The following is a 26,599-nucleotide window of genomic DNA, read 5'->3' as shown; positions in this document are numbered from 1 at the left end:
AGCGTTTCCTGATCGAGGTCAGGCCTGCACTCACACTTAACGGTGTAAGTCTTAAACAAGTGATAACAAAGGCAAGGAAAGTTACAACCTCCAATCACAAGATCTGCAGGAGGAGTCGCTGGTGCATCTGAGGACAAGACAGCGTCCCCCAGATGTCTTGAGGGTAGAAAGCAGACGGAGGGGTGGGGCCAACGAAGCGAGACCCGGGCAACCTCGCTCTGGAAGCCACCCAGCGGGTGAGGCTGGCGGGAGAAGGCAGGTGACCTGCTTCCACAGAGCCCCCAGACTCAGAAGTCCTGGGCACAGCGTGCGCAGGAGTTAGGTTTGGGGCTGAAGGGGCTTCCCTGGAGCTCCAGTGGTTAACTGTGCGTCCAACGCAGGGAGCACAGGCTCGATCCCCGGCCGGGGGCGACTAAGATCCCACACGCCGGGCGGCACGGCCAAAAAAAAAAAAAAAAAAACTTTAAAAGAAGAGATATGAGGCTGAAAAGGAGATTACTTTTTGGTCTGAACACTGACCGTCCACAGCCACTAAACTACGTCTGCGTGACACTGGAGAACCAGCTGTCTGTGAGGGAAGAAAGGCATTCTCCGAAGAAACCAGACTCTCCAGGAATAAACGAAGGTTGCGAGGGCAGGAGCCCGCCCCGCAGAACACAGCTGTCTGCATCCTGCCCTTCAGGAGTCAGAAGCCACAAGAGCCAGCTCTCAGTTCAGGCCTGTAAAGCCAGTGGTCAGCTGACAAGCCCACCCAACTGCAGCGCCCACAGCTAGCCGGGCCCGGCCTTACCCTCCCAAGCGCGGACGAGGAACCCTGGCATCTGAGGGGCTGGGTCTTCAACCTGCAACGTGCCTCCCTGTTCCCATTCTCGCCCCTCTGGTTCCCACCCAGCAGGTGCAGAGGTCTTTGGAAACACTTAGGTCGGATCATCTCACGTCCCTGCTCATCCCGTCGTCATCCTTAGAATAAGAATCCAAGATGCTGCAGATGAGCCTGAGATCCTGCCAGGCCTGGCCTGTGCGCCATCTCTCCAACTCCTCCTCGACACGCCTCGCTTCTCTCCAGCCTGCCTGGCCTTCTTTCCGGTGGACACACCATGCTCCCTCCTGCCTGGGCCTTTGTACCAGCTGCTTCCTCTGGCTGGAACACCCTCTCCCAGATCTCTGCCTCTCTGGCTCCTTCTCTACCCTCAGGTCTCACCTTTGCCCTCGTCTCCCTGGGGAGACGGTCCCTGACCACTTGCAGGAGCTTCCTGGCTTCCAGCACAGGGGGCCAGAGGTGGTCCTGCCCACCAGGGGTGTCGGCAAATGGGACACACGTGGATTCGGAATCACGAGGACCAGCGGGAGCTGCTGGTGTCCAGAGCCCCGGGATGGCGGCGCTGCCCAGCGGGAGGCGGTCCCACACCAGTGCGACCAGCGCCCCTTAGGTGCAAGAGCGTGCACAGCACTCACTGGGAGCGAAGTGCACGCATGCGGGGGCCCTGCTGGGTCCCGCGCCGAATCCCCAGCACCCGCGATGGTGCTCAGCGCACAGCGGGGCCTCAGAACGTGCCTGCGGGTGACTGAGCCCATCTACTGAAGCCTGCAACGTAAGACACGATGGCCATTCAGCTGGCCAGGCGGGGCGGCGGACTTTCCACCAGAGAACCGCAGCCCAGCTTGTCGGTAACCTTGCGGGTAGGCCGCGGTGTGGTCAACGCTGCTGTGACTTACTCGAAGCCTGGACTGGCTACCCTTGGGTGCTATGCCAAGGTTGAGCTGGTTCCTCCACCTCCTGCTGAGATCCCTACAGCTATTCAGAGCTTGAAAGACACTGTCTATAGTGCTCAGACCGGCAGCTTCAGACAGTGCAGTTAAGGAAGCTCTGTTGCATGGCTTAGTGGCCAACGAGGTGTGAGTGTGGTTTTACGTTGGGGAGATTAGGGGCAAGCGTGGCATCATGGGCTGTGATGTCTGAAGACCAATTTTTCACATGTGATTACGTCTGATTTATTACATGACTGTTTAAACTACCACACAATTGTGCTCATTTCATATGCTTGCTCAAAATTCTTCAAGCTAGGTTTCAACAGTATGTGAACTGAGAACTTCCAGATGTATAAGCTGGATTTAGATAAGGCAGAGGAGCCAGAGCTCAAACTGCCAATATCCACTGGATGACAGAAGAAGCAAGAGAATTACAGAAAACATCTGCTTCATTGACTATGCTAAAGCCTTTGACTGTGTGGATCACAACAAATTGTAGAAAATTCTTAAAGAGATGGGGATACCAGACCACCTTACCTGTCTCCTGAGAAACCTGTATGCAGGTCAAGAAACAACAGTTGGAACTGGATATGGAACAATGGACTGGTTCTAACTTGGGAAAGGAGTACGTCAAGGCTGTATATTGTTACCCTACTTATTTAACTTATATGCAGAGTACATCATGCGAAATGCTGGGCTGGATGAAGCACAAGCTGGAATCCAGACTGACAGGAGAAATACCAACAACCTCAGATATGCAAATGATACTCTAATGGCAGAAAGTGAAGAGGAACTAAAGAGCCTCTTGATGAAGGTTAAAGAGAGTAAAAAACCTGGCATAAAACTCAACATTGAAAAAACTAAGATCATGGCATCCGGTCCCATCACTTCATGGCAAATAGATGGGGAAACAATGGAAACAGTGAGAGACTATTTTCTTGGGCTCCGAAATCACTGCAGATGGTGACTGCAGCCATGGAATTAAAAGATGCTTGCTCCTTGGAAGAACAGCTATGACAAACCTAGACAGCATATTAAAAAGCAGAGACATCACTTTGCAAACAAAGGTCTGTATAGTCAAACCTATGGTTTTTCCAGCAGTCATGTATGTGAGAGTTGGACCATAAAGAAGGCTGAGAGCTGAAGAATTGATGCTTCTGAACTGTGGTACTGAGGAAGATTCTTAAGAGATCAAACAAGTCAATCCTAAAGGAAATTAGTTCTGAATATTCATTGGGAGGACTGATGTTGAAGTTGAAGCTCCAATACTTTGGACATCTTATGTGAAGAGCTGACTCACTGGAAAAGACCCTGATGCTGGGAAAGATTGAAGGCAGGAGAAGGGGACAACAGAGGATGAGATGGTTGGATGGCATCACCGATTCGATGCACATGAGTTTTAACAGATGCCGGGAGATGGTGAAGGACACAGAAGCCTGGCATGCTGCAGTCCTGGGATCGCAAAAAGTCAGACACGACTGAGCAACTGAACAAGGACAATTATGTGGCTGTTCCTGGACCATGTGTGAGTACACTGGTGTTTGAATAAAATAAGACAATGTGTCAGGAAGGAGAGAAGAGACAAAGAGAATGCTAGCTGAGGGGAAGAAGATGACTCTGGGAGAGAGGAGGCTCACCCCGCAAGCAAGCAGAAAGGCCTCGCCCTTCAGAGCCCAGCCTCTCCCCCTCACCACACAGCCCTGTGCCCTGCTAGATCTGGAAGAAACCAGAACAGCCCTGCTCTAGGATGTAGGGCTCAGAGTGGATCAAGAAAAATGCAAAACTGCAGATTTCTGGACTCTTGTTTTTAAAATCAAGTGTGTTTTGACTCTCGCCGCCCCTCCCACCCCAACCTGGAAATAAAGATAAATGTCTAAAAATAAAGAGGAGAAGAACACAAGCCTGTTGCTTCCCCGGGGGCGGTCCTGGGTCCACTCCCGCGGGGAGGGCGTGGCCTCGGGCTGAGCATCAGGAGTGGGGCTTTAGAAGGCAGGCAGGGCCTGGGCCAAGCTGTAGGCGGGCCTCTTTCACACCTCACACCCCCTTGTCACCGGCCTCTTTTCTCTGATTTTACCCAGTTGCTTTTTTGGCCAGTGTATATGTCTTCTTGTCTCTTAAATTTAATCTTAGGTTTGATTTTTTACATTAAGAAGAGTGACAGCTAACAAGTCCAAAGCGCTCACACTGGAATTATTTTGAAAGCTACTGCTGGGGTCTGCGGCCACTGAGGTCTGAGGTCCAGGAGAACTTCCTGCGAAGTGGCAACTGCCCCCTGTATGCTGTCCAGCAGGGAGCCACAGCCACGCTGAGCATATGGAAAGCGGCTGGTGTGACCGAGGAACTGAATTTCCTAATCTGACTTGTTTTCTGTTAATTTAAACTTAGCCACGCGTGTCCAACAGCTAACTCTTGGACAGCGCAGGTCTAGCATCTTAGCAGTCCCAGATACACTGACACTCCCACTGGGCAAAGCCAGCTTTAGGTCAGAACTGGTGCCCCTTAGGTGGTGCTAGATACGGGTTCGATCCCTGGGCTGGGAAGATGCCCTAGAGAAGGAAATGACAGCACACTCCAGTATTTTCTTGCCTGGAGAATCTCATGGACAGAAGAGCCTGGTGGGCTATAGTCCATGGGGTCGCAAAAGAGTCGGACACGACTGAAGAGCCTTAGCATGCACACACAATGCCCCTTTAGAGCCTTGCTCAAGCTTATCTTTATAAAGCACATCGAGGCTTCCCTGGTGGGCCAGTGGCTAAAACTCTGCACTCCCAGCGCAGGGGGCATGGGTCTGGTCCCTGATCAGGGACCTAGATCCCACATGACGCAGGGAAGCTCTCACATGTGGCAACTAAAGCTGCTGGAATCAAATAAACAAATATTAAACAAAACAAAACAAAACCCAAACCACTTATGATAAAGTCTTCTCAGACGGTAAAGAATCTGCCTGCAATGCAGGAAATCTGAGTTCGATCCCTGGGTCGGGAAGACCACCCCCGCCCCCCCTAGAAGGAAATAGCAACCCACTCCAGTATTCTTGCCTGGAGAATCCCATGGATGGAGGAGCTTGGCAGGCTACAGTCCAAGGGGTTGCAAAGAGTCGGACATGATTGAGTGACCAAAACTTCCATCATGACAGAGGAAAACGTGAGGTCCTCCAACTGAGAGCTTTTCTTCCTCCCCTCTTGGAGCGTTTACTTCTAGGCCGGTCTCTCCCGCCCCCAGGTGGAGAAAACGAAGATGACGCCGCGCCCGGGGTCTGGGAAGCGGCAGACCTCAGCAGCGGCTGTCCTGGAAGCCGGCCTACAAGCAGGGCCTGGGGAGACTTGGCTCCACGCCGCCGGCTGACAGGAAGACGCCAGGCTGCTACCAGAACGCGGGGCCAAGCCAGACAGCATCGTGTCCCGACCTGGGCAGGCGCCCAGGACTAAGGAAACAGCGGAGGCGTGAGAGCGGCCACCTTTCAGAGGAACGCTCCCCGCGACCCACGCTGCTGCAGGCTGACCCACCCGCGCCCCGCGCCGGGAGGAGGCCTCGGCGCCGCCGCGGGCAGGGCTCCAGGCCCTCGCTGGGAAACGGCAGACCGGGGGCTCCCACCAACGGGGATGCTTCACGCTATCTCACACACATCACTTCCAGGGCTCTTTCAGGCCTACTTGCCAGGCAGTGGGGCTTTTACTGAAGAGGGCAGGGGTGCTCACTGACCTCTGCTGGCTTCACCTGCCAGGCACTCCCCACGTCCACCGCGCACCCCACATCCCACGTGTGCTCGGGGCTCCCGGGCCTGCTTGAAACCCGCTGCTTTCCTCACCATGGCTGCAGGGAGCTCTTTACAGGAACATGCCCCACCTCGACCCACCCGTTCAGCAGCTGCTGAGTGTGAATGACGGGGGGCACGTTACCCCCGAGTCTACTCAATGTCCGAGAGCAACAGGTGTGCCCCTTCACGAATAACGGGAAACACGCTTCACTGGTGAGGACGAGGTCCTCCTCCTTGTCTTCCCCAGTGGCTGCACAGGACAAGACACACTCAAAGTTTTGTCTCTCTTTCTATACATGTACACACACAGCTTATAGAATATGTATGTTCTACTGAGAAATATTCCCAAAATAAATTTAAAATAAGAACAATAAAGCAGCCAAGATTTGTGGATACGAAGGGCCAACTCTAAGTTACTCTGGGGATTTCTGACTGTGCAAAACGGCTGACACCCCAATCCCCATGTTATCCAAGGGTCAACCAAAACTTTTACAAAAATCTTTAGAAACATCAGAAAAAAGACCTAAGACGAGAATCTTCAGATTTGTGTGTGTGCGTGCTGAGGTGCTTCCGTCGTGTCCGACTCTTTGCAACCCCATGGACTGTAGCATGACAGCTTATCTGTCCACGGAATTCTCCAGGCAGGAAAACCGGGGTGGGCTGCCCTGCCCTCCTCCAGGGGATCTCCCTGACCCAGGGTTTGAAGTCGCAGCTCCTGTGTCGCAGGAGGATTCTTTACTGCTGAGCTACCGGGAAGGCCCAATCTTCTGCTCTAGGATAATGCTATTTATTTGAAACAAATTACACTGAATGAAAATTCTGCATTAAAATTCCCTTAGAGGATCAAGGAGGTGATACATAAATAAACCTCTTAACAAGAGAGATTTTTTCCTTTCAAATTTATAGAATCAGAAAGAAAACAGCCAGCTGATTGATTGGAAGCTCTCTTTCCTTCCTGGACACTTTCAAAATCTACCAACAAGTACTTTTGACTCCAGGTCCTAACACATCTGGCAAGTGCAAAGAAGAATCCAGTTAAAGCACTGTCCTTACGGTCTCAGTCTAGTTGGGGAGGTAAATCTCAGGTAAATTGAAGTTGCCCAAGGCACTATACGTGGTAAATAATCGGCAGAGCAAATAACTGCTATGCAAATTGAAAAGATCGGGAAAAAACATGTTCCAGGATGGTGAGAAAAAGTTCCCTCTAAATATGAGAACAAATGAACCTGAGCTGGAAATCAAAGATGAAAGCAGGAAAGGGGTGAGAGCAGCAGTCTAAATAACAGGTCTCCGAGTGGGCTCCCCGAGGCCCCTGGGAGGGGGTCTCCTCTTTTTACGGTAACATTGAGACATGCTGTGCCTTTATAACCATCATTCTGCTGATTTCTCACAGGCTACCAGACACGTGATATCAAAACAGACAGGATGCAGGCGCAGACTCAGGAGACCAGCTATCTTCAGTTAAGCCAGATATTACAGGGATTTGCAGAAACACAGAACAATGCCATTTTTCCTACTGAACTTTTGTAAATAGTCATTCCTCATGAACAATATGCTACTTATGTCAACACATCACAGGTGAGGTATAGGTATTAAATAAATTAATGCATAACAAAAAATGTTCTCTTTTAGTTTCTGATATGAAATGTGTAGCTCTAGCCCACCTCAGTCAAAGCTCTCTGGGACCCCCACAAATTCTGAAGGGTGTGAAGGGCTGTGGGTGCCTCTGTGTCTGAGCACAGCTCTTCCCATGAAAGTGCCAAGCACGACTCACAAGCAGGCGTGCGTGATTTGTGCAGAGAGCCTTCCAGAGCAGGAATGCGACACAGGGCCATTGAGCCCTGCAGGAGACACTGGGCCACGCTGAGAGGCATTTTCGGTCGTCCCTGCTGGAGATGGGGAGCTGCCGGTGCCTAGTGGGGTTGCCCAAGGATCCCGGGGGGGCTCCTGAGCGCGCAGCACCACAGGGGTGCACCTGGCCCCCCATGGCTGCGGTGCTGAGGGTGGGCTGCCCTCTCGGCAGCAGTGGGTCTCCGGTGGGAGGCACTCCGGGTCCGCCAAGCGTCCAGCTTGTAGCACAGGACAGGAGCGGGCGCTAGAGAGGGGACAGCTCAGGGAGTCTTACTCCCCGAGGACAGTGAGCTCCTGGCACCTCCAGACCCCACGTCCTTTCCATCCGACCGTCCTCTCTGCAGAGCCGCCATCATCCTGGACACCTGGGCCCTAAGCAACGATGATGCGGAATTCCCATTCCCAACAAAATAACTTGTAGAGAGCCTCTTGGACAGCAAGGAGATCAAACCAGTCAATCCTAAAGGAAATATTTAGGAAAGGAAATCAACCCTGAATATTCATTGGAAGGACTGATGCTAAAGCTGAAGTTCCAATACTCGGCCACATGATGCCAAGACCCCACTCACTGGAAAAGACCCTGATGCTTGAAAGAACTGAAGGCAAAAGGAGATGGGGACAACAGAGGATGAGATGGTTGGATGGCATCACCGACTCAACGGACAAGAGTTTGAGCAAACTCCGGGGCATAGTGAAAGACAGGGAAACCTGGCATGCTACAGTCCATGGAGTCACAAAGAACTGGACATGACTTAGCAACTGAACAACTAACAACAAAATAATTACATAAGAATTTTTAAAAACTTGTTTTTTTCGGCCCCACCCAGAGGCATGAGAGATCTTAGTTCCTTGACCAGGGACTCCCTTGCAGTGGAAGCGCAGAGTCCTAACCACCGGACCGCCAGGGAAGTCCCATCAAAACAGATTTTAAAGTACTCCTCCTTGGAGCCCTCTCCGAGTGTCCCTGGAGGCCAGTGGGGTGGTATTGGAAAAAACCGGGAAGACGATGACGGGAGAAGGGGCAAGGGAGACCCCCGGTGAGCCCGAGTCCAGAATTCAGCCTCCACGCAGAGGCTTTGGTGTTCTGGGGATGGGAGTTGGGGACTCTCCTCTTGGGATGGGAGGACTACGGCTGTGCCCCCGAAAACACGCTCAGCCTCAAAACTTCCCCGTCCTCTTTGAGCACTTTCAGGAGCACTTCCTCGTCCTCCTCCAACCTTATGCAGCTCCAAAAGCCTGCTACAGACTCACGCGACTGGAGAGTCAAAAAACTTTTCATGGACAGGCATCTTTCACAAAAACGTTATTCCTGTTAACATGTAACGGGCATTATTGTCACTATTAGGTGAATTAATAAGCATCTCTAAAATTTCAGTTTACATTTCTAAAACAGGACTCTGCCACCGATGCCAATGGGACCCCAGCAAGTCTGGCTCCCTCTCTCGGGAACCTTGGTGGGAGGGGGTGGGGAACATAAAGGGACCAGGGGAGAGGTCTGGAAGGGGCCAGAATAAGCTCCCAGGTGGGGAGAGAGGGCTGTTCAGCTTTCCTTTCAGCAACAGATATTATGTAAGAGTTGCTGTAGAGACTTTCAAACAAAACTGAGCTGAAACAGGATAAGGAAGACACAGGACCGGAGAACAACACTCGAAGGGCCTTTAATATGCTTACAACCAACCACTCTACAAAAAGCATCGACACTTTTTAAAACGTAACTTTGGACACAGTACACAAACTGAAAGAACGATAGCAAAACACACAGTCGCGTGGTCTGATCCTCTGCAATGGACTCTGGGAACCTCCAAGCGATTTACCAGGATTCTAAATGCTCAGCCAATGAGCCCAGCTGTGTGTCTACAGACTTGATGCTGCACTGAGGACAGCTGCTCAAAGATGAGTTCGCTCTGTCAGTCGCCACAGGTGTACAAGGTCAAGGTCCCCGTGAACTCATCTGTGTCCTCACTCCTTAAAAGCGTACTTGAAAGAAACCAGCAGGAAGTAACAGGCGGAAACTGATTCCCAGGACACTTATGGAAAAGCAAGTCAAACATTAACCATTCTGTTTGAAAGGGGAAAAAAAAATCTACTTGGAAAAAAAAAAATCAAAGTTGTACCGAATATATGTTGGTCAAGGAGTAGAAATTTCTACTAAAAGACAGAAGTTGAACAGCAGCAGTTACGACTTTTAATGCTATTTTGCTGCCCTGAGAGATATATCCTGGCCATATATCTTGTGGGGAAAACTTTCAAGAGGGGTCATGCCTGATCTATCCCATGCAGTTAGAAATGGCAAAATGTGAAACTCACCAAGTCATTTTAGAGGTGAGGAGACAGGGCCACGGAAGTTAGGTGCCACTGCGGACGGCACCCAGGAGCCAGCATTTGTGCTCATGGACCCCCGGCTGAGGCACTGCTCCTAGCCACACTTGTCCTGCCTGCAGGACTTCATCTTCTTGCTAGAGACTCATGCCTTTAAATGGCCCCCATTCTAACCACAAAGCGGTCTGCGACGCTAGCCACCAGCTCCTTTGTTTTCCTCGAGGCCAGACTGTCACCAGCCAGGACTTTGTATACAGACCTTCCCCCACACTGGAAGTGGCTGGTACACTGAGTCAGCCGCAGGCCAAGTTCTGTCACGTGTTCTTGGTTGGGGTGACTTGTCTGCCCTAGACGAGCACCTGCTCTGTACCCCTCGGGTTGTGAGGTCCAGGATATGCTAACTGTCCTAACGGAGGTGTGTCTGCAGGGTAACCTGAGCCAATGCCGACCGTGAAGGTGACGTGACACCTGAAAGGTTCGGAAAGCAGCGTGGGAAACTGTAAGTAAGCAAGTGTTAGTCGTGCCCAACTCTTTTCGACCCCATGGACTGCAGCCCACCAGGCTTCTCTGTCCATGAGATTTTCCAGGCAAGGATACTGGAGTGGGTAGCCATTTCCTTCTCCAGGGGATCTTCCCAACCCAGGGATCGAACCCAGGTCTCCTGCACTGCAGGCAGGAGGGAAGCAGGAGCTACAAGGGAAGCCCGTGGGAAACTATAAACCCATGTGAACTGTTCACATTTAAACATTCCAGCTCAAAGTAACATCGGCAGACAGGAGAGGAAGAGAGTGTGCAATGGTTTCATTCACCCGTGTGAGTCAACCGCACTGGCTAAGGGGGCGGGACTAGAAGTGAAGGATGGACAGGAAGACACAGGGGAGAGACAACAGCGGCAAAGCAACGGCAACTCAGAGTCCAGAGGAGCGGAAGAGTCTTGGCTTGTGCTCCTGCAAAATACACAGTGACCTGCCAAGTGTCAGGCTTAATATGCCATGTTGCCTCTGGGATCCTGAGGAGGAAGCAGTGAAGGGCCCAACATTTCAGTACTTTTCAGTGGTAATTTCAAGCTCTGTAGCTCCAGCTCTTAGACAGTAGCGCTACAAAAAATACAAAAAGATAAGTTGGGAATCACACTCAAGACACTGCAGGCCACACCTCAAGACTCTTAAGCCACTGACAGTCTAAGAACTCAATCCACCTTAAGCAGGCACTTGACTTAGGAGTGGTTTTGGGATTGCTGAGTTTCTGAGAAGTTGGTTTTTTTTTTTTTCCCCCCAGATTCAGACTTAACATCTTCCGTCCTTACAGTCAGGTTCCTTTCATTCAAACAGGAATAAATGAACCATATGCAGTGATCTGTGTGTGTGCAACATAACAGAGACAGGTATGTGAGCAAGAAAGGTTTGGGGCAGCACTAGGAAGACTAAGCAGTTTTCATGAAAGATCAACAAGCCCAAAAAGGGAAGAGAAAAGGCATATACCTTCGCACAGCAGCTAAATTTCATTTAAATCAATTTAGTCAAAAGAGTGACATGGAAGTAAGCCAAGTCAAACGCCAGAATGCCACAGTGAAATGCGACTGTCTGCTAGAAAGGAAGGACAGGGGAAGACGGGCACAAAGATACTGGCATTTAAGGAACATTTTGGATTTCTGTTTTGTGCTTTGGGGAGGGCCACAGATTTCCCGGAGTAAACCACCTCCTGAAGAGGAGGGGGACCTAGAATGTACCAAATGATAAGGAAAAGTTAACCTGAGGCTATATATATATATATTTAAAAAAAAAGGCTAGTGCAGGTAATGGCCTGATAACTTATTTCCCAGACAGAACTGAACTTTATTCTAATTTGGCTTATAGGAAAGGGTCTGACACTTGTAAATTACTGTGATTGGTGATAAGACTAGGGACCTAAACAGTCCAGCTCTGGAGAACTGTGACACCAAATTAAGCAGTTTCTCTGCTACCAAGGATTCAAAACAACCCATTAGGTCTGCCTGGATCTGTGCGGCTCCCAGACCCTCAGCCCAAGGTGCTCTAGCTCAACCGGTCGCAAGGAAGAAAAGGCGAAGCCAAGCGCTGGCTCTGTAGATGCCCTCAAAGCACACTCCCACCACGTAGACACAGTCCCCACAGAGCACTCTGGCTGCGTTCTCAATAAGCCCAAAGCAAGAAGCAAAAGAAGTCAGAATTGGCCAATACAAAGAAAAACAATGCGAAAGATGACAGACGATTGCACAAAAATAGCAATACCAGAAAACCCAAACTATACCAACACTGTTAGGGACAGAGGCTAATGGGATAGGACACTTACAGGGAAGTCTGCACCCGGGAAGGCAAGGGTGACGGGAAGAGGGGAGGACGAGCTGCTGAGACAGACCTGCCTGCGAGCATGCTCAGTCGCTTCAGTCATGGCCGGCTCTTTGCGACCCCATGGACTGTAGCCCACCAGCTCTTCTGGCCATGGGATTTTCCCCACAAGAATACTGGAGTCGGTTGCCATTTCCTCCTCTAGGGGATCTTCCCAGCCCAGGGATCAATCCTGCGTCTCCTGCATTGCAGGCAGATTCTTAACCACTGAGCCACCAGGGAAGCTGAGAGACAGACCTGGCCCCTTGCAAAGGAAGAGGGAGGATGGGAAAACTGAAAGGAACCTGAACCCAGCCTGAAAGAGTGCCTGACGCCAGGCTCCACAGCAGGGCTGCTAGATTTCAGGTGGTGGTGGTGGCAGGGGTGGGGTGGAGAACTTAAACATACCAGCTGCACCAGTACACAACTTGTCTGCAAACATTCTTATTTCCCCAAAGACAAATAATACAAAGCCAAATAACTAAAATGGAGGGCTATGAGCGACACGAGAAAAAGATCTCATATAGGGAAACATTTCAGAAGAGCCTAGATTTTCTCACCCTCAGTTTTCCTACCCTAAAAAGGTGTTTATGAAAAAAATGGAAACAATACTTAAGAATAGTTACCTCTGAGTCTATTATGTCTTGTCCTTCTTTTGAACTTTTTCCACTTTTCCCTGGTTTGGGTGATTCCTGGGAAACATCAAGCAGAATCAATTAGACTTCTCAATTTTTAGACTGCGACACATCAGATAAACCAAAATGCAGTTTCACAAGTATTTAGACAGCTTAACTATGGCTTTTGATAGCTTTCATCAATACCGTGATGACATACTTCCTTTATATGGTTGAGTTAAGAGACCCAGGATTGTGATGTGACACCCACCGGCCCACCCAAAATTCAGATTCTCCCTGTTTTCTTCGTCTGCATTATCTGGCGCTCAAAACTTAAAGGGGAAACAGGTAAACGCACGTTTGTACCATGCTCTTGGCATCTTGAAAGATGCACATCACAACCCCTTTTTCCCCTTCCCACAGTCAACTCTGGGAGCGAGGATGTCTGGGGTGATTCTGAAACGCTACAGAGATCCACCTGAAGCAAAATCATACCCTCCCCACCCGTATGCAAACGCAGCACAGTCACAGCCGCCGCCGCCGCCGCCGCCACCCAGGATAATAATAGTATTTGAGAGCCCAGAGCGTCCCTCTGGAGGGCAAACCGTTCTCCCCAAGCATTAAGCCCGGTCCATTCGCTGCCCTCCTCCCCGGCCGGGGGGATCCTGCTGAGACGCCTCCACCCCGGACTCGGAAGCCCCTGTCCAGGCGCCTGCGAGGATGGGTCAACCACCTCCGCGGCCCCACCTGCCCTCTCGCGCCCATCGCGCGCGCCGCCCCCCAACTCCGGCCGCGCCCCCCACGCCCCCGGCCGGTCCCGGCCTGGGCTCCGCAGCCCCGGGTGGACCCGCTGCCCCCCGCCCCCACCCCGCACCCGCGCGATCCCGGAGCCCCGCCGGGCCCCACTCCCGGGCCGTTCCCCGCTGCCCCCGCGCCCGCCCCGTCCGGCGGCTCCGGGGCCCGACTCACTTTCTCCTTCTTGTTTTTATTCGGCATGGCTGGTGCGGACCGCCGCCGCCTCCCCCGCCGCCTGCCCCCGCCCCGGCCGTCGCGCCTCCCCCTCACGGCCGCCGCCGCCGCCGCCGCCGCCGCCGCTGCCGCCGCTGCCGCCGCCCGGAGACTGAGTCGTTCGTTTGCTCGCGGTTCCCCTTTTCCAGGCTCCCAGAGGCTGCGGCAGCCGCGGCGGCGGCAGCGGCGGCGGCGGCGGCGGCGGAGGCAGCGGCGGCTTCTCTCCGCCCCTCCCCCGGCCCGCCCCGCCCCTGCCCTGCCCCGCCCCCGACCCGCGGCCCGCCCCCAGCCCGGGGCCCCGCCCCCGGCCCTGCTCCGGCCCCGCCCCCAGCGCACGGCCCCGCCCCGCCGCCCTCCCGGCAACCCGCCATTGGCCGAAGCGCCTCACGTGCCCTAACGTTCTTGGTTCTCCCCGCTCCTTCGCGCGGCCTCGGTCTCCCTCCCCGCGCTCCGGCTCGGGTCCGTCTCACGCAGGGCTGCGGCGGCGGCTGGGGAGGGAGCGTGGGGCTTCGACTGAGGCGACAGACCGGAGACTGCTGTGGAGCTTCGGGACAGATAGAGCAGGGGGCACATTTGAAACGGATGGCAATAGGGACGCGAACGGCGACTTCGGCCTCTGGCCGCCGCGGCGCTGGGTAGCGGCTGAGGAGGCCCGGCAGCCACGCGAGAAGCGGTTTCGCGGGTTCCCGCTAGGCCCCGCTTCCTGGAGGCCGCCCCGCCTCCTGTGTTGGCTCCGCCCCCACGGGAGTCCGCCCGCCTCCTTCTGTGTTGGCCACGCCCCAAGGGTCCGCCCCGCCTCTGGTGGCCCCGCCCCGCAGGTCAGGCTCCTGCTTTGCCAATGGGATTTTATTTTATTCTTTAATTTGGCTTGATCGTAAGCCAGATGAAGAAACCTCTGCATTATGACCAGGAATCACGTGGTTCATTTTACCTCGCTAATACCTCTTGGGAGATGAGTTTTCCAAGGGAAGTGGGCTAGCTTTTTGATATTCCCGCAGTTTGTGTAGTGCAGATATACTTTAGGTTATTAAGACTCTAGGAGTGAGCGGAATTCAAGTGCAGGGACCGTTGGTGTCTCACCTGTGAAGATTAGGAACTGAATCTTATCTGGGCACTTCGAAACCATCGTGTTCTCTTAGGCCTGGGTTTTCACTCTTGAAAGTTGCTAGGCAAAGCATTTTCGGTTATCCTGTGCGGCTCTGCCGTGAGAAAGCTAAAAGAAGAAAAAAAGAACTAATGTGAGGAGTGTCGTGGGAGGTCCTGAAAGTAAGTTCTGCATGCAGGTGTCTGAATGTGTGCCTTTAGACGAATATCCTCAGGTAAATTGCACAGCCGCAAACAGCTATTTGTGCAGAAGAAATGGTTTTTGATTGGTCTCTTAAGTGGGTTAATAGTTTCTCAAAAAAAAAAAAAAAGCTTAAAAAAGTGTGGAGAGGGTAGAGCAATGCCTCTGGTTAATAACACTTCATTTTGATAATGACATATACGCTGACATTTAATAAACCCAGTGTAAGTCAATATCAGAAAGGATCATTCTGAAACTGTTAGTTGATGACCACAGAGTTCCAAAGGGGCTCAGGGGCTTCCCTGGGACTTGTCTGTGCCACCAGTATTCTTGTATCATAGCCCTTGATGCAGTATTGCCTGTCATTCATTCATTCAACAAGCATTTTGTTGGATGCCCACTGTATGCAAAGCACAGTGCAAGGGATACCATGGTGAACAGGCGTGACCCTTGTCTTGAAGCACACCAGATCCTTGGGGGTGGGAAGAAGAAAGTCAGTAATCACAGGATGTGACATGGTGACATGGCAAGCCTGCACGGTCTGGAGTGAGAATGGCCTGGCTTGTAATCGTGAAAGAACACAGGAGTATTTTTATGGCTGGAGATGAGAGTGAAGGAACAAAGACTTCTAATTAAGACTAGTAGGCTTTGGCAAGGAATTGGACTTCTTTTTGAATGTATAATGGTTCGGGGTCACTAAAGGATACTAAGCTGGGGAGTGACTGGCTCACGTTTGCACGTTAGAAGACATTGTGGCAGGAGTGTTGGGGGAGCGGAGCATCCAGGCTCTCTCTGGTCCAGATGCTGCCCGTGAGGTCTCTTGATGACAATAACAGGAGGAAGGATCCCAGATACCCTGGAGGCCAACTTGCTCAGGCAGGAGAGCCAGAATTGAAGATGAAAGGCTGGTGTCCGTGTTTGTAGTTTGGGTACCCTCGTGATGAGGAAGGGACATAAGGGGATAGGCGTGGAGAGCAGGCTTTTGAGAAAATGTGATTTCAGTCTTGGGACATGCCAAATTTGAGCTGCAGCTGCAACATGCTAGTAGGGGTGTTGACTGCAAATGGAAATGCAGATCTGACAGAGTGTCAGTGCATGTCGGGGTAGATGTTTATCAGGTCAGCTTGAGGGAAAATGGGCAAGATATCAGAAATAGTTACCACCCAGTGACCTTGAAACCATAGTAACTGGAGAAACTGGAGTCAACACTGTAAACCTACCATGTGTGGTCCTCAATGGCCGTTGAGCTGGTTTTCATTTGTCCACGTTAGAGAGGGCCATCTCACTGCCAGCGTTACAGCCCAAGTTAGTTATATAATGTTCCCAGGGGATGCTCGGAACTGTGCCGGGTCCTGGCTACTGTGGCATATACAGGAACGCAGAAGGTAGAGGTAGATCCTGGTTTCAAAAGAAGGGATTCAAAATAGGCTGTCAAAGCCTTGATGGGAGGAGAGTTTGGGAGAGATTGGATACATGTATATGTATAGCTGAGTCCTTTTGCTGTTCTCCTGAAACTACCACAACATTGATAATTGGCTGTTGTTGTTGTTTGGTTGCTAATTCGTGTCTGACTCTTTGTGAGCCCGTAGACTGTAACCTGCTTGGCCCTTCTGTCCATCGGGTTTTTCAGGCAAGAATATTAGAGTGGGTTGCCATTTCCTTTGCCAGTAAATTGGCTATGCCCAATACAAAATAAAAAGTTTAAAAAAAGCAAACAAAAACCAAACAGGCTGTTGAACTTCCTTGGTGGTCCAGTGGTTGAGAATCCACCTGCCAGAACAGGAGACACAGGTTCCATTCCTGGTCTGGGAAGATCCCACGTGCCATGCGGAAGCTAAGCCCGTGAGCCACAACTGCTGAACCTACATGCTCCAGAGCCGGTGCTCTGCAAGAGAAGCCACTGCAACGAGAAGCCTGTGTACCACAACTGGAGACTGGCCCCTGCTCACCTCAACTAGAGAAAGTTGTACGACAATGCATGTACAGCAATGCGGACCCAACACAGCCAAAAATAAATAAATGCATTAAAAAAAAAGCAGGCAAAAAAAAAAAAAAAGCAGGCTGTCAAAGGGATATAGAGATAGTGCGTGTGTGTTCATAGTCACTCGTGTGTGCATGTGTGTTGTGAGCGCATGTTTATCTGAGATGCTCCGTGTTCATAAAGTCACTGCCCATATTACACAAAACCCCTTTTTTTTTTTTTTAATATTATTCTATTAGTTGGAGGCCAATCACTTCACAACATTTCAGTGGGTTTTGTCATACATTGACATGAATCAGCCATATAGTTACACGTATTCCCCACCCCGATCCCCCCTCCCACCTCCCTCTCCACCCGACTCCTCAGGGTCCTCCCAGTGCACCAGGCCCGAGCACTTGACTCATGCCTCCCACCTGGGCTGGTGGTCTGTTTCACCATAGATAATATACATGCTGTTCTTTCAAAACATCCCACCCTCACGTTCTTCCCCAGAGTTCAAAAGTCTGTTCTGTACTTCTGTGTCTCTTTTTCTGTTTTGCAAATAGGGTTATCGTTACCATCTTTCTAAATTCCGTATATATGTGTTAGTATACTGTAATGTTCTTTATCTTTCTGGCTTACTTCACTCTGTATAATGGGCTCCAGTTTCATCCATCTCATTAGAACTGATTCAAATGAATTCTTTTTAACGGCTGAGTAATATTCCATGGTGTTTATGTACCACAGCTTCCTTATCCATTCATCTGCTGATGGGCATCTAGGGTGCTTCCATGTCCTGGCTATTATAAACAGTGCTGCGATGAACATTGGGGTGCACGTGTCTCTTTCAGATCTGGATTCCTCAGTGTGTATGCCCAGAAGTGGGATTGCTGGGTCATATGGCAGTTCTATTTCCAGTTTTTTAAGAAATCTCCACACTGACAAAACCCCTTTTCTTCAGACTCCCACCCTTCTGGAACACTTTTCCTGAGGATGGTCCCTAGTGACCCAGAAATGCTTTTTCCATGTCCGGCTCCTCTGTGCGGTGGATTGCTGCATTTGTGGCCCCGAGGTCTCTCTGGGCCAGAGAGGTCCCGGAGGACTGGGGTCCTTGGTCGCACGGCAGCCATCAGCCACAGGAGCACAGAGCCCTGCCGCTTCACTCAGGGGCAGGGGGTTGGCTGGTGCAGAAAGGCAGGGCAGAGAGAAGACGGTTCCGCGCCACTGTCAGCCGTGGGCCGTTTTGTGCGCCCACCCTCAGGACTCCTCCCCACTCCCTTACCCTCAAAGACCCCTGTGACGAGCCTGCCCTCACACGTTCCTCTGAGGCTGGGCCCGCGCCAGTCCCGCCTCCTCCTCAGGAGGTCCCAGAGCCTCCTGTCCGGGCTCCAAGGATGTCAGCCTGGGTCTCATCACGTCACTTACTCAGACTTTCAGCTGAGGCTCCTGGGGGAGTGATCACGTCACAGGCGTTCTGGGTTTCCCAGGGCCCGGTGTTGGTTGAAAAGACCGATTTCCCCTGCTTCTGTGGTTTGAGCCATCGTCTCAGACTGTTCTGTGACCTCCCCCTGCCTCTCGTCTCCCCATCAGCCCGGGGTGTGCCGACAACCCCCTACTCTGTCCAGCAGGCTCCGCATCCCCACTCCTCCCCACTGCTGGCCAGTGGCTGCCCACAGCCTGGACGGGGCAGTAACTTCTTCAAGGCCACCCCAGAGCCTTCTCCACTCTAGAAGTTCAACTCGTTTACTCCCCCTCTACTGTTCCTTACTTCATTTGCACAGATTGGTCATTAAACACTCATTTCTTGTGGACTTTTGGTCTATTTATTCACACATTACAAATTTGCAGAGTAGGAGTGGAGGGGTAGGGAATACATTTCAGTCAGATTACACTGAAATGAAATGTCCACACGGAGTTTTGACCACAGAGCCCGGCACACAGTCAGTTTAGTTGCCACCGAGTGACAACGATTTGATGTGAGGTGCTCTTCAGTTCTGGGGATCCAAGGAAACACCCCAAAGTCACCAAGCTAAGGCCCAGGGGCACTCAGACTACTCAGTTAGACTAAGGAAAGCCTCTAGCTTGGCCCCTTAAGAGCTGCGATAACTGCCAGCGGTCAGTTGGTGAATCACCGTCTGGCAATCAACCACCCAACTCTGCAGGGTGTCCTTGCTATGACAAGCCTAGACAGCGTATTAAAAAGCGAAGGCATCACCTTGCGGACAAAGATCCGTATATGGTTTTTCCATAAGTCATGTACGGATGTGAGAGTTGTACCACACAGAAAGCTGAGTGCCAAAGATTTTGAACTGTGGTGCTGAAGACTCTTGAGAGTCCCTTGGACTGCAAGGAAGTCAAACCTGTCAATCCCAAAGGGAATCAATCCTGAATAGTCTTTGGAAGGACTGAAGTTGAAGCTGAAGCTGAAGCTCCAATACTTTGGCCACCTGATTCGAAGAGCTGACTCACTGGAAAACACCCTGATGCTGGCAAAGACTGAGGGCAGGAGAAGGGGGTGACAGACGATGAGATGGTTGGATGGGATTGTTGACTCAATGGACTTGAGTTTGAGCAAGCTCTGGGAGATAGTGAAGGATGGGGGCACCTGGAGTGCTGCAGTCCATGGTGTCACAAAGACTCAGACACCGCTTAGCAAGTGAACAACCACAACTGTGTAGGGTGAACCTGGAGGATTTTCCCCATGAAAGTCAAATGGTGACACATTTATGAAGGTTTTAAAACTTAATGTTTTGTAGACTGCTCTAAAACAGTCTATCAAAGTCATAAAAAAAGTTCTAAAAATATTTTAATTTCATGAAGTATAGAAGAAAACTGGGCAACTACACAAGATATAGTTTCATTTTCATGGAGATAAAATCCCTTTCTTTTTTCCCTCCCAAATCCCTAAGTCCAGTGGAGGAGATAAGACAGGACAGAAATAACCCAAGGTGGGGAGAGAACACCATAAGAGCATTAGAGACCTAGGATTAGGAGGTTTCTGAGAGAGGCGGGCAGGAGGCAGGCAGCAGAGAGCTTGCGGGAAGGCCAGGCGTTGGGGAATAGCTGCAGCATGCTAGTGCTGAATTTGAGTTCTTGTCCAGAGTTTGGTGTTAGTGACTTCAACAGGTGGGAAACAGACAGCCCAATCAAAAAGGTCTAACTAGGAATAACTGAATGAACGGTCTATGGATAGAGGCAGGCAGAGGTCAAGTCAATGTTGGAGGGAGGGTACAGCATGGTGGCGAGGGTGATGGGAGCCGACCATATCCCCATGCCTACCTGGGCAGAGGCGGGGCCGTGGAGCCTGGCAGAGTCACAGTCAGAGCCCTCTGTGCAGGGAGGGAGGCCAAGGAGGGGGAGTAAATTCTCTGACTTCTCTCCTCTCCCCACCCCCTCACCAGTGCCTCCCACTGGTGGCCTAACCACCTGGAGCAGTGGGCCAGAGAACCAGCGATATGGTCCCTGGGATGAAGCAGGGCAGAGAAGGGTGTGTATGTGGTGGGGGGTACGGGGCTCTGGAGGGACCTTAAGTGAGAATAACCCCATGTCATGCAGGCATGGGAGATTAGGAATCAAAAGACGCAGGTTTACGTGTCAATTCCGTGTGATCTTGACTCAGATGCTCTGAACCAGTGGTTCTCAAACGGGGGTGATTCTGTGCCCCGGAGGACAGCTGACAATGTCTGTAGACATTTTGGGTTGTCACCACCGGGTGGGGAATGGCTGCTACTGACCTTTAGTCATTAGAAGCCAGGGATGCTGCTATACACCCTACACTGCACAGGGCAGTCCCCACAACAGAGAATCCTTCTGCTCCAAATGTCAACACTACCAAGACAGGAGGTTCGGGAGTTGGTGATGGACAGGGAGGCCTGGCGTGCTGCAGTCCATGGGGCTGCAAAGAGTCGGACACGACTGAGCGACTGAACTGCCTGAACTAGACAGGGAAGCCCTGGTCTAACCCCACGTATAACAGATATGACACAATCTGCCCGGCTCCCTTCGTGGTTACTGTGAGCACAGCAGAATATGATGGGCTGATACCGTGTCTACACACTCCATTTAAGAAGAAATCTCCATCTGGACAGAACGTTACCGTTTGCTGAATGCACTTACACACAGACACACACGCACACATACACACGTTATTGCCATCTTTCTGCCCTTGATGTGGAGAAAGAGAAAACCTCGACTGTGATTTAAAGACCTGAGAGTAAGACCTTGTCTAGTGAGCAAAATTCCTCCCAGACAATGACTCCATGCCGGGAGACTTGAAAAGACTGCCTTTCTGCACGAGCCACTGTCCAAGTTTTAACTGAGAGGTCATGAGACGGGGTGTTCATTGGAAGGACTGATGCTGAAGCTGAAACTCCAATACTTTGGCCACCTCATGCGAAGAGTTGACTCTTTGGAAAAGACCCTGATGCTGGGAGGGATTGGGGGCAGGAGGAGAAGGGGACGACAGAGGATGAGATGGCTGGATGGTGTCACTGACTCGATGGGCATGAGTTTGAGTAAACTCCGGGAGTTGGTGATGGACAGGGAGGCCTGGCACGCTGCGATCCATGGGGTCGCAAAGAGCCGGACATGACTGAGCAACTGAACTGAACTGAAGTGAATGAGACTGGCTTCTGAAGAAATTTTTTTTGGTTGTAAAATACACATAAAATTCATTATGTGAGCCATTTTGAAATTGCAGTTTAGTAAGTATACTCACATATTCACACCCAGATTTTTTTCATCTTGCAAAACAGAAACAACTTCCTGTTTTGTCTCCCTGGACCCCAGTCCCTGGAAAGCACCATTCTACTTTCTGTTTCGATGAAGTGGAATCACACACAGAGTTGACCTTTCATGACTGGCTTGTATTATGCATACTATCCTCAAGGTTCTTCCATGTTGTAGCGTGGGCCAGAACTGCCTTCCTTTATAAAGCTGAATAATAGCTCATTGTATGGATATACCACAGTTTTTAAATTTATTTATTCCTTGATGGACACTTGGGTTGCTTTCACCTCTTGGCTATTGTGAAAAAGGCTCTTATGAACATGGGTACGTAAATATTTCTTTGAGATCTTGCTTTCAGTTCTTTTGAATATATACCTGGACATGGACTTGCTGGATCATATGGTACTTGTATTTTTAATTTTTTGAGGAACTGCCATACTTTTTACCATAGAGGCTGTACCATTTTATATTCCCATCAACAGTGCACAAGGGTTCCAATTTTCCCACATCTTCACCAACACTTGTTTTTTTCCTTTTCGTTAGTAGCCAACCTAACTTGTTTGTGTGAGGTGTTATCTCATTGTGGCTTGATTTGAATTTTCCTAACAGTGAAGTTCAGCATCTTTCCATATGCTTGTCTATTTGTGTATCAAACCTGAATATTCACTGTAATGGCTGATGCTGAAGCTGAAGCTCCAATACTTTGGCCACCTGATGCAAACAGCTGACTCATTGGAAAAAATCCTGATGGTGGGAAAGATTGAAGGCAGGAAGAGAAGGGGGTGACAGAGGATGAGATGGTTGGATAGCATCGCTGACTCAATGGATGTGAATTTGAACAAACTGGGAGACAGTGAAGAACAGAGAAGCCTGGTGTGCTGCAATCTATGGGGTTGCAAAGAGTCAGACACGACTTGACAACTAAACAACAACATATCCTCTTTGGAAAAATATCTAGTCATGGGCATTTTTCAGTCAGGTTGTTTTCTTGTTGCTGAGTTGTAGGAATTCCTCATGTATTCTGGATATGAACCCCTTATCAGATGTATGATTTGAAAATATGGGTGAATGATCCTAAAACAAAAAAGAAATATTTTTGTACCTTGTGCAAGATCTTAGCACTCGCAGTGATGGAGCAGCCCCATTATCCGGTTTTTAGAGTCTTTCTTCACTCTCAGATTGTGTTGTTGATAGGACTGTATTTGACAGCCCTACTCTTTGCCAACTCATGAGCTGTAGCAGAGAAATATCAATATAGAAATATCGATAACCTCAGACATGCAGATGACACCACATTTATGGCAGAAAGTGAAGAGGAACTAAACAGCTTCTTGATGAAAGTGAAAGAGAGTGAAAAAGCTGGCTTAAAACTCAACATTCAAAAAAACAAAAGATCATGGCATTCAGCCCCATCACTTCATGGCAAATAGATGGGGAAACAATGGAAACAGTAAGAGACTTTATGTTCTTGGGCTCCAAAATCACTATAGATGGTGACTGCAGCCATGAAATTGAAAGATGCTTGCTCCTTGGAAGAAAAGCTGTGACCAACCTAGACAGCAATTAAAAAGCAGAGACATTACTTTGCCAACAAAGGTCCATCTAGTCAAGGCTATGATTTTTCCAGTAGTCATGTATGGATGTGAGAGTTGGACTATAAAGAAAGCTGAGCACTGAAGAATTGATGCTTTTGAACTGTGGTGCTGGAGAAGACTCTTGAGAGTCACTTCGACTGCAAAGAGACCCAACCAGTCAATCCTAAAGGAAATCAGTCCTGAATATTCATTGGAAGGACAGCTGCTGAAACGGAAACTCCAATACTTTGGCCACCTGATGTGAAGAGCTGACTCTTTGGAAAAGACCTTGATGCTGGGAAAGATTGAAGGCAGAAAGATAAGGAGACGACAGAGGATGAGATGACTGGATGGCATCACCGACATGATAGACATGAGTTTGAGTAGGCTCCGGGAGTTGGTGATGGACAGGGAGGCCTGGCGTGCTACAGTTCATGGGGTTGCAAAGAGTTGGACACGACTGAGCAACTGAACTGAATTGTAGCCCGCCAGGCTCCTCTGTCTATGGGATTTCACAGGAAAGGATACTGGAGTGGGTTGCCATTTCCTCCTTCAGGGGGTCTTCCCGATCCAGGGATCAAACCTGGGTCTCCTGCATTGGCAGGAGGATTGTTCATCACTAAGCTACCAGGGAAGCCCCACTCCTAGATGGCAGTGGGCAAAAACACTGTGCTCATTCTCCATTTTGCAGCCACATAGGAGAGACTGTTTATATTAATCATTGATGACTCCAGATTACACAAAAGGGCCAAGAGGAGGCTGATAATGTCAGACTCTCCCAAATCACTTACTCTAACCCTGACTATTCATTGGAAGGACTGATGCTGAAGCTGAAGCTCCAGTTCTTTGGCCACCTGATAGCAAAAGCCGACTCATTGGGAAAGACCCTGATGCTGGGAAAGATTGACAGCAAAAGGAGAAGAAGGTGGCAGAGGATGAGATGGTTGGATGGCATCACTGAGCCAACGGACATGAGTTTGAGCAAACTCTGGGAGGTGGTGGAGGACAGGGAAGCCTGGCCTGCTGCAGTCCATGGAGTGGCAAAGAATCAGACACGACTGAGCAACTGGACGACATCAACAGCCTCCTGTTAGATGGTGCCAACTGATTTAGGAAAACCATGGGAGCAAACGTGCTATTCCATCCTAAAAGAAAGTCAGAGGGAAAGTTGAATTCAGAAGAGAGAATTTCTGTATGCTGCAACTGGCCACTCCCTTCCATCCTCTGCTGTTGGTGACAGTATTGCACCATGTGGCGGGCGGAGGGGCCTCTCTCAATTCTCAAGGAGCTGTGTCCCAATCACGCTCACAACACTGCTCAGGATTCCTTGGTTTCAACAGGAACCCTCCACGCTAACTCGAGTGGAATATGGAGAGTTACCGGCGGGGCCCTGGGGACGCAAACACGGAATGAGGGTGGGCCTGGGTCCCCGCAGCAGGAGGCCTGGGCCTGGGAGCTGTGTTTGACAGCCAGCCCCCCGTCCCCCGAGTTCCATGGAATTAGGGAGGGAGGGTTCCCCAGAGGAGAAGATGCAGGACAAACGGGAGAACAGCAGATGCCCAGGGCTGTCCTGCCATTTTCTCAGCCTCTTGAACCTGAGTCTCTTCTCCCGTTGTGAGGGCACCAGCGGAGCGCCTGCGTTGCTGACCCGTGAGTGCCAGGCGCTCCACGGGGCTGCCTTGTCCTCAGACACGTTTGTGCCACGTCATCCTGCAGCCACAGGGAATTAGCCTAGCCGGAGGGACCGCAGATAAGAGGGCCAGTCCTTGGTCTGGGAAGCAGTTTGGAGTGTGTCCTGATGTCAGGAGGCTTGCTGGGCCATCTGAGCTAAGAAATGCAGGGAGAACGGGGCAGAAAGTCAAAGTGACTGAAGAGTCGGGAAGGAGGGGGAGCTCGGGAGACCATGTTGGCCGCCTTCAAGTCAAACTTATGAGGGACAGAAGGAGGAGGAGAGACACAGCGATGAGGAGCCAAGGAAGTCATCTGCTAGAGTGGCTGGAAAACCCTAGACAGGCTGGAAGCAGTCAGAGCTGCAGAGGTCAGAGCCGGCTCAGAGATACAAATGGCCTCCAGCCGGGTTCCCAGAGGCCCTGTGCAAGCCTGTGTCCTCGGCTTTGCGTTTGAGTCTGTCCTTGGAATAGCTTATGTTGGACTCTTTCTAAGGCTAGTCTTCCAGCTGAGTTTCTATGCTGGCAACCAAAAGTCCTAATGGTAGTGCTATGACAATTTGGGGGCTTCCCTGGTGTCTAAGATAGTAAAGAATCTACCTGTAATGCAGGAGACATGGGTTTGATTCTTGGGTCAGGAAGATCCCCTGGAGAAGGGAAAGGCTACCCACTCCAGTGTTCTTGCCTGGCGAATTCCATGGACCGAGGAGCCTGGTGGGCTACAGTCTATGAGGCCACAAAGAGCTGGACATGACTGAGCAACTAACACACACACATAACAATATTTGTATCCCTCTCAAATTCATGTTAAGGCTCTAGTTCCCAACATAATGATGTCTGGAAATGGGGTCATCGAAAGGTAATTAGTTCCTGAGAGTGGAGCCTTCATAATGGGATTAGTGCCCTCATAAGATGCAAGAAAGCTTGCTTCTTCTCTCTCTCTCTGTCTCTTCCGGTTTCTGCCTTGAGGACCAACAAACCAGGAAGTAGACTCTCACCAGACACCAGATCTGCTGGGGCCTTGATCTTATATTCCTAGTTTCCAGAACTGTGAGATGTAAGTGTCTGTGGCTTAAGCCACCCAACCGATGGTGTTCTGTTACTGCGGCCCAAACTGCTACAGTGATAATGGTACAGGTAGCTGGCATGAATGGCCCTCCTCCCTGTCTCCACACCCTTGACCACGCAGTTTTGCCGGGCCCTCCCATGTGTGTGGAGCACACGCCCCTGCCTTGTGACGTTGGGTTCCACCATGAATTTGTACTGGCCAGTAGGATGAGGCACAAGTGAAGGTGTTCCTGTCCCAAACCTCACCTTCACCAGGTCTGAGTGCTCCCCTTGGTCTCTAGGCTTCTGCCATCACCATTGGAAGAATGCGCCCAGGCTAGCTTCTGGTTTGGAAGAGGTGCGTGGTCTTTGGAGTAGGACTATCCCTGCCAACTCCACCTGCATTAGCCACCCTGGGCAGACACAGATGTGGGGCTGATCTCCACCAAGCCCAGTCTGGGTGAACTGACTGTCCTGTAACCCTCAGGTCACCCATGGATCTGCGAGATGAAAAGTTGTCTACTTAAGTCTCTGAGGTTTGGGGTGTTTTTGTTACATAGCACATTAGGCAATAGCTGTATGATATAAGATCTAACTAGACTATCAAAGTAAAGATTCGATAACCTTCCAACTTCACCTTTTCTCCTATTATTTGTTCACCATTTATTGCACTCTTCCTGTGTTTCTGGAGCTGG

The 26,599-nt window shown here is 50.6% G+C and overlaps 1 protein-coding gene across 6 annotated transcripts in view; it reads right to left on the bottom strand.

Moving 5' to 3' along the window:
- PPP2R5C (protein phosphatase 2 regulatory subunit B'gamma) overlaps positions 1 to 14,223 on the bottom strand; it is a 144,427-nt gene extending 130,204 nt beyond the window's left edge. For 2 of the 6 annotated variants that reach the window (XM_065906864.1, XM_065906865.1), the window contains exons 1-2: positions 13,605 to 13,685; positions 12,648 to 12,713 (exon numbers count right to left, since the gene is read on the bottom strand). In XM_065906864.1, coding sequence (XP_065762936.1) covers positions 12,648 to 12,713; positions 13,605 to 13,631 — 93 coding nt within the window. In that variant the 5' untranslated portion in view covers positions 13,632 to 13,685. Of the gene's footprint in view, positions 1 to 12,647; positions 12,714 to 13,604; positions 13,687 to 14,035 lie in introns of those variants that run through there. The other 4 variants (XM_065906866.1, XM_065906869.1, XM_065906868.1 and 1 more) reach the window with 3 other exon arrangements.
- Between the last annotated feature and the right edge of the window lie 12,376 nt (positions 14,224 to 26,599).

This window comes from Muntiacus reevesi, chromosome 15 (assembly GCF_963930625.1).
Source record: "Muntiacus reevesi chromosome 15, mMunRee1.1, whole genome shotgun sequence".
In the NCBI taxonomy this organism is placed as follows: domain Eukaryota; kingdom Metazoa; phylum Chordata; class Mammalia; order Artiodactyla; family Cervidae; genus Muntiacus; species Muntiacus reevesi.
Note: the sequence above shows the minus strand (reverse complement) of the source record. Positions and strands in the feature narration are given on the sequence as shown.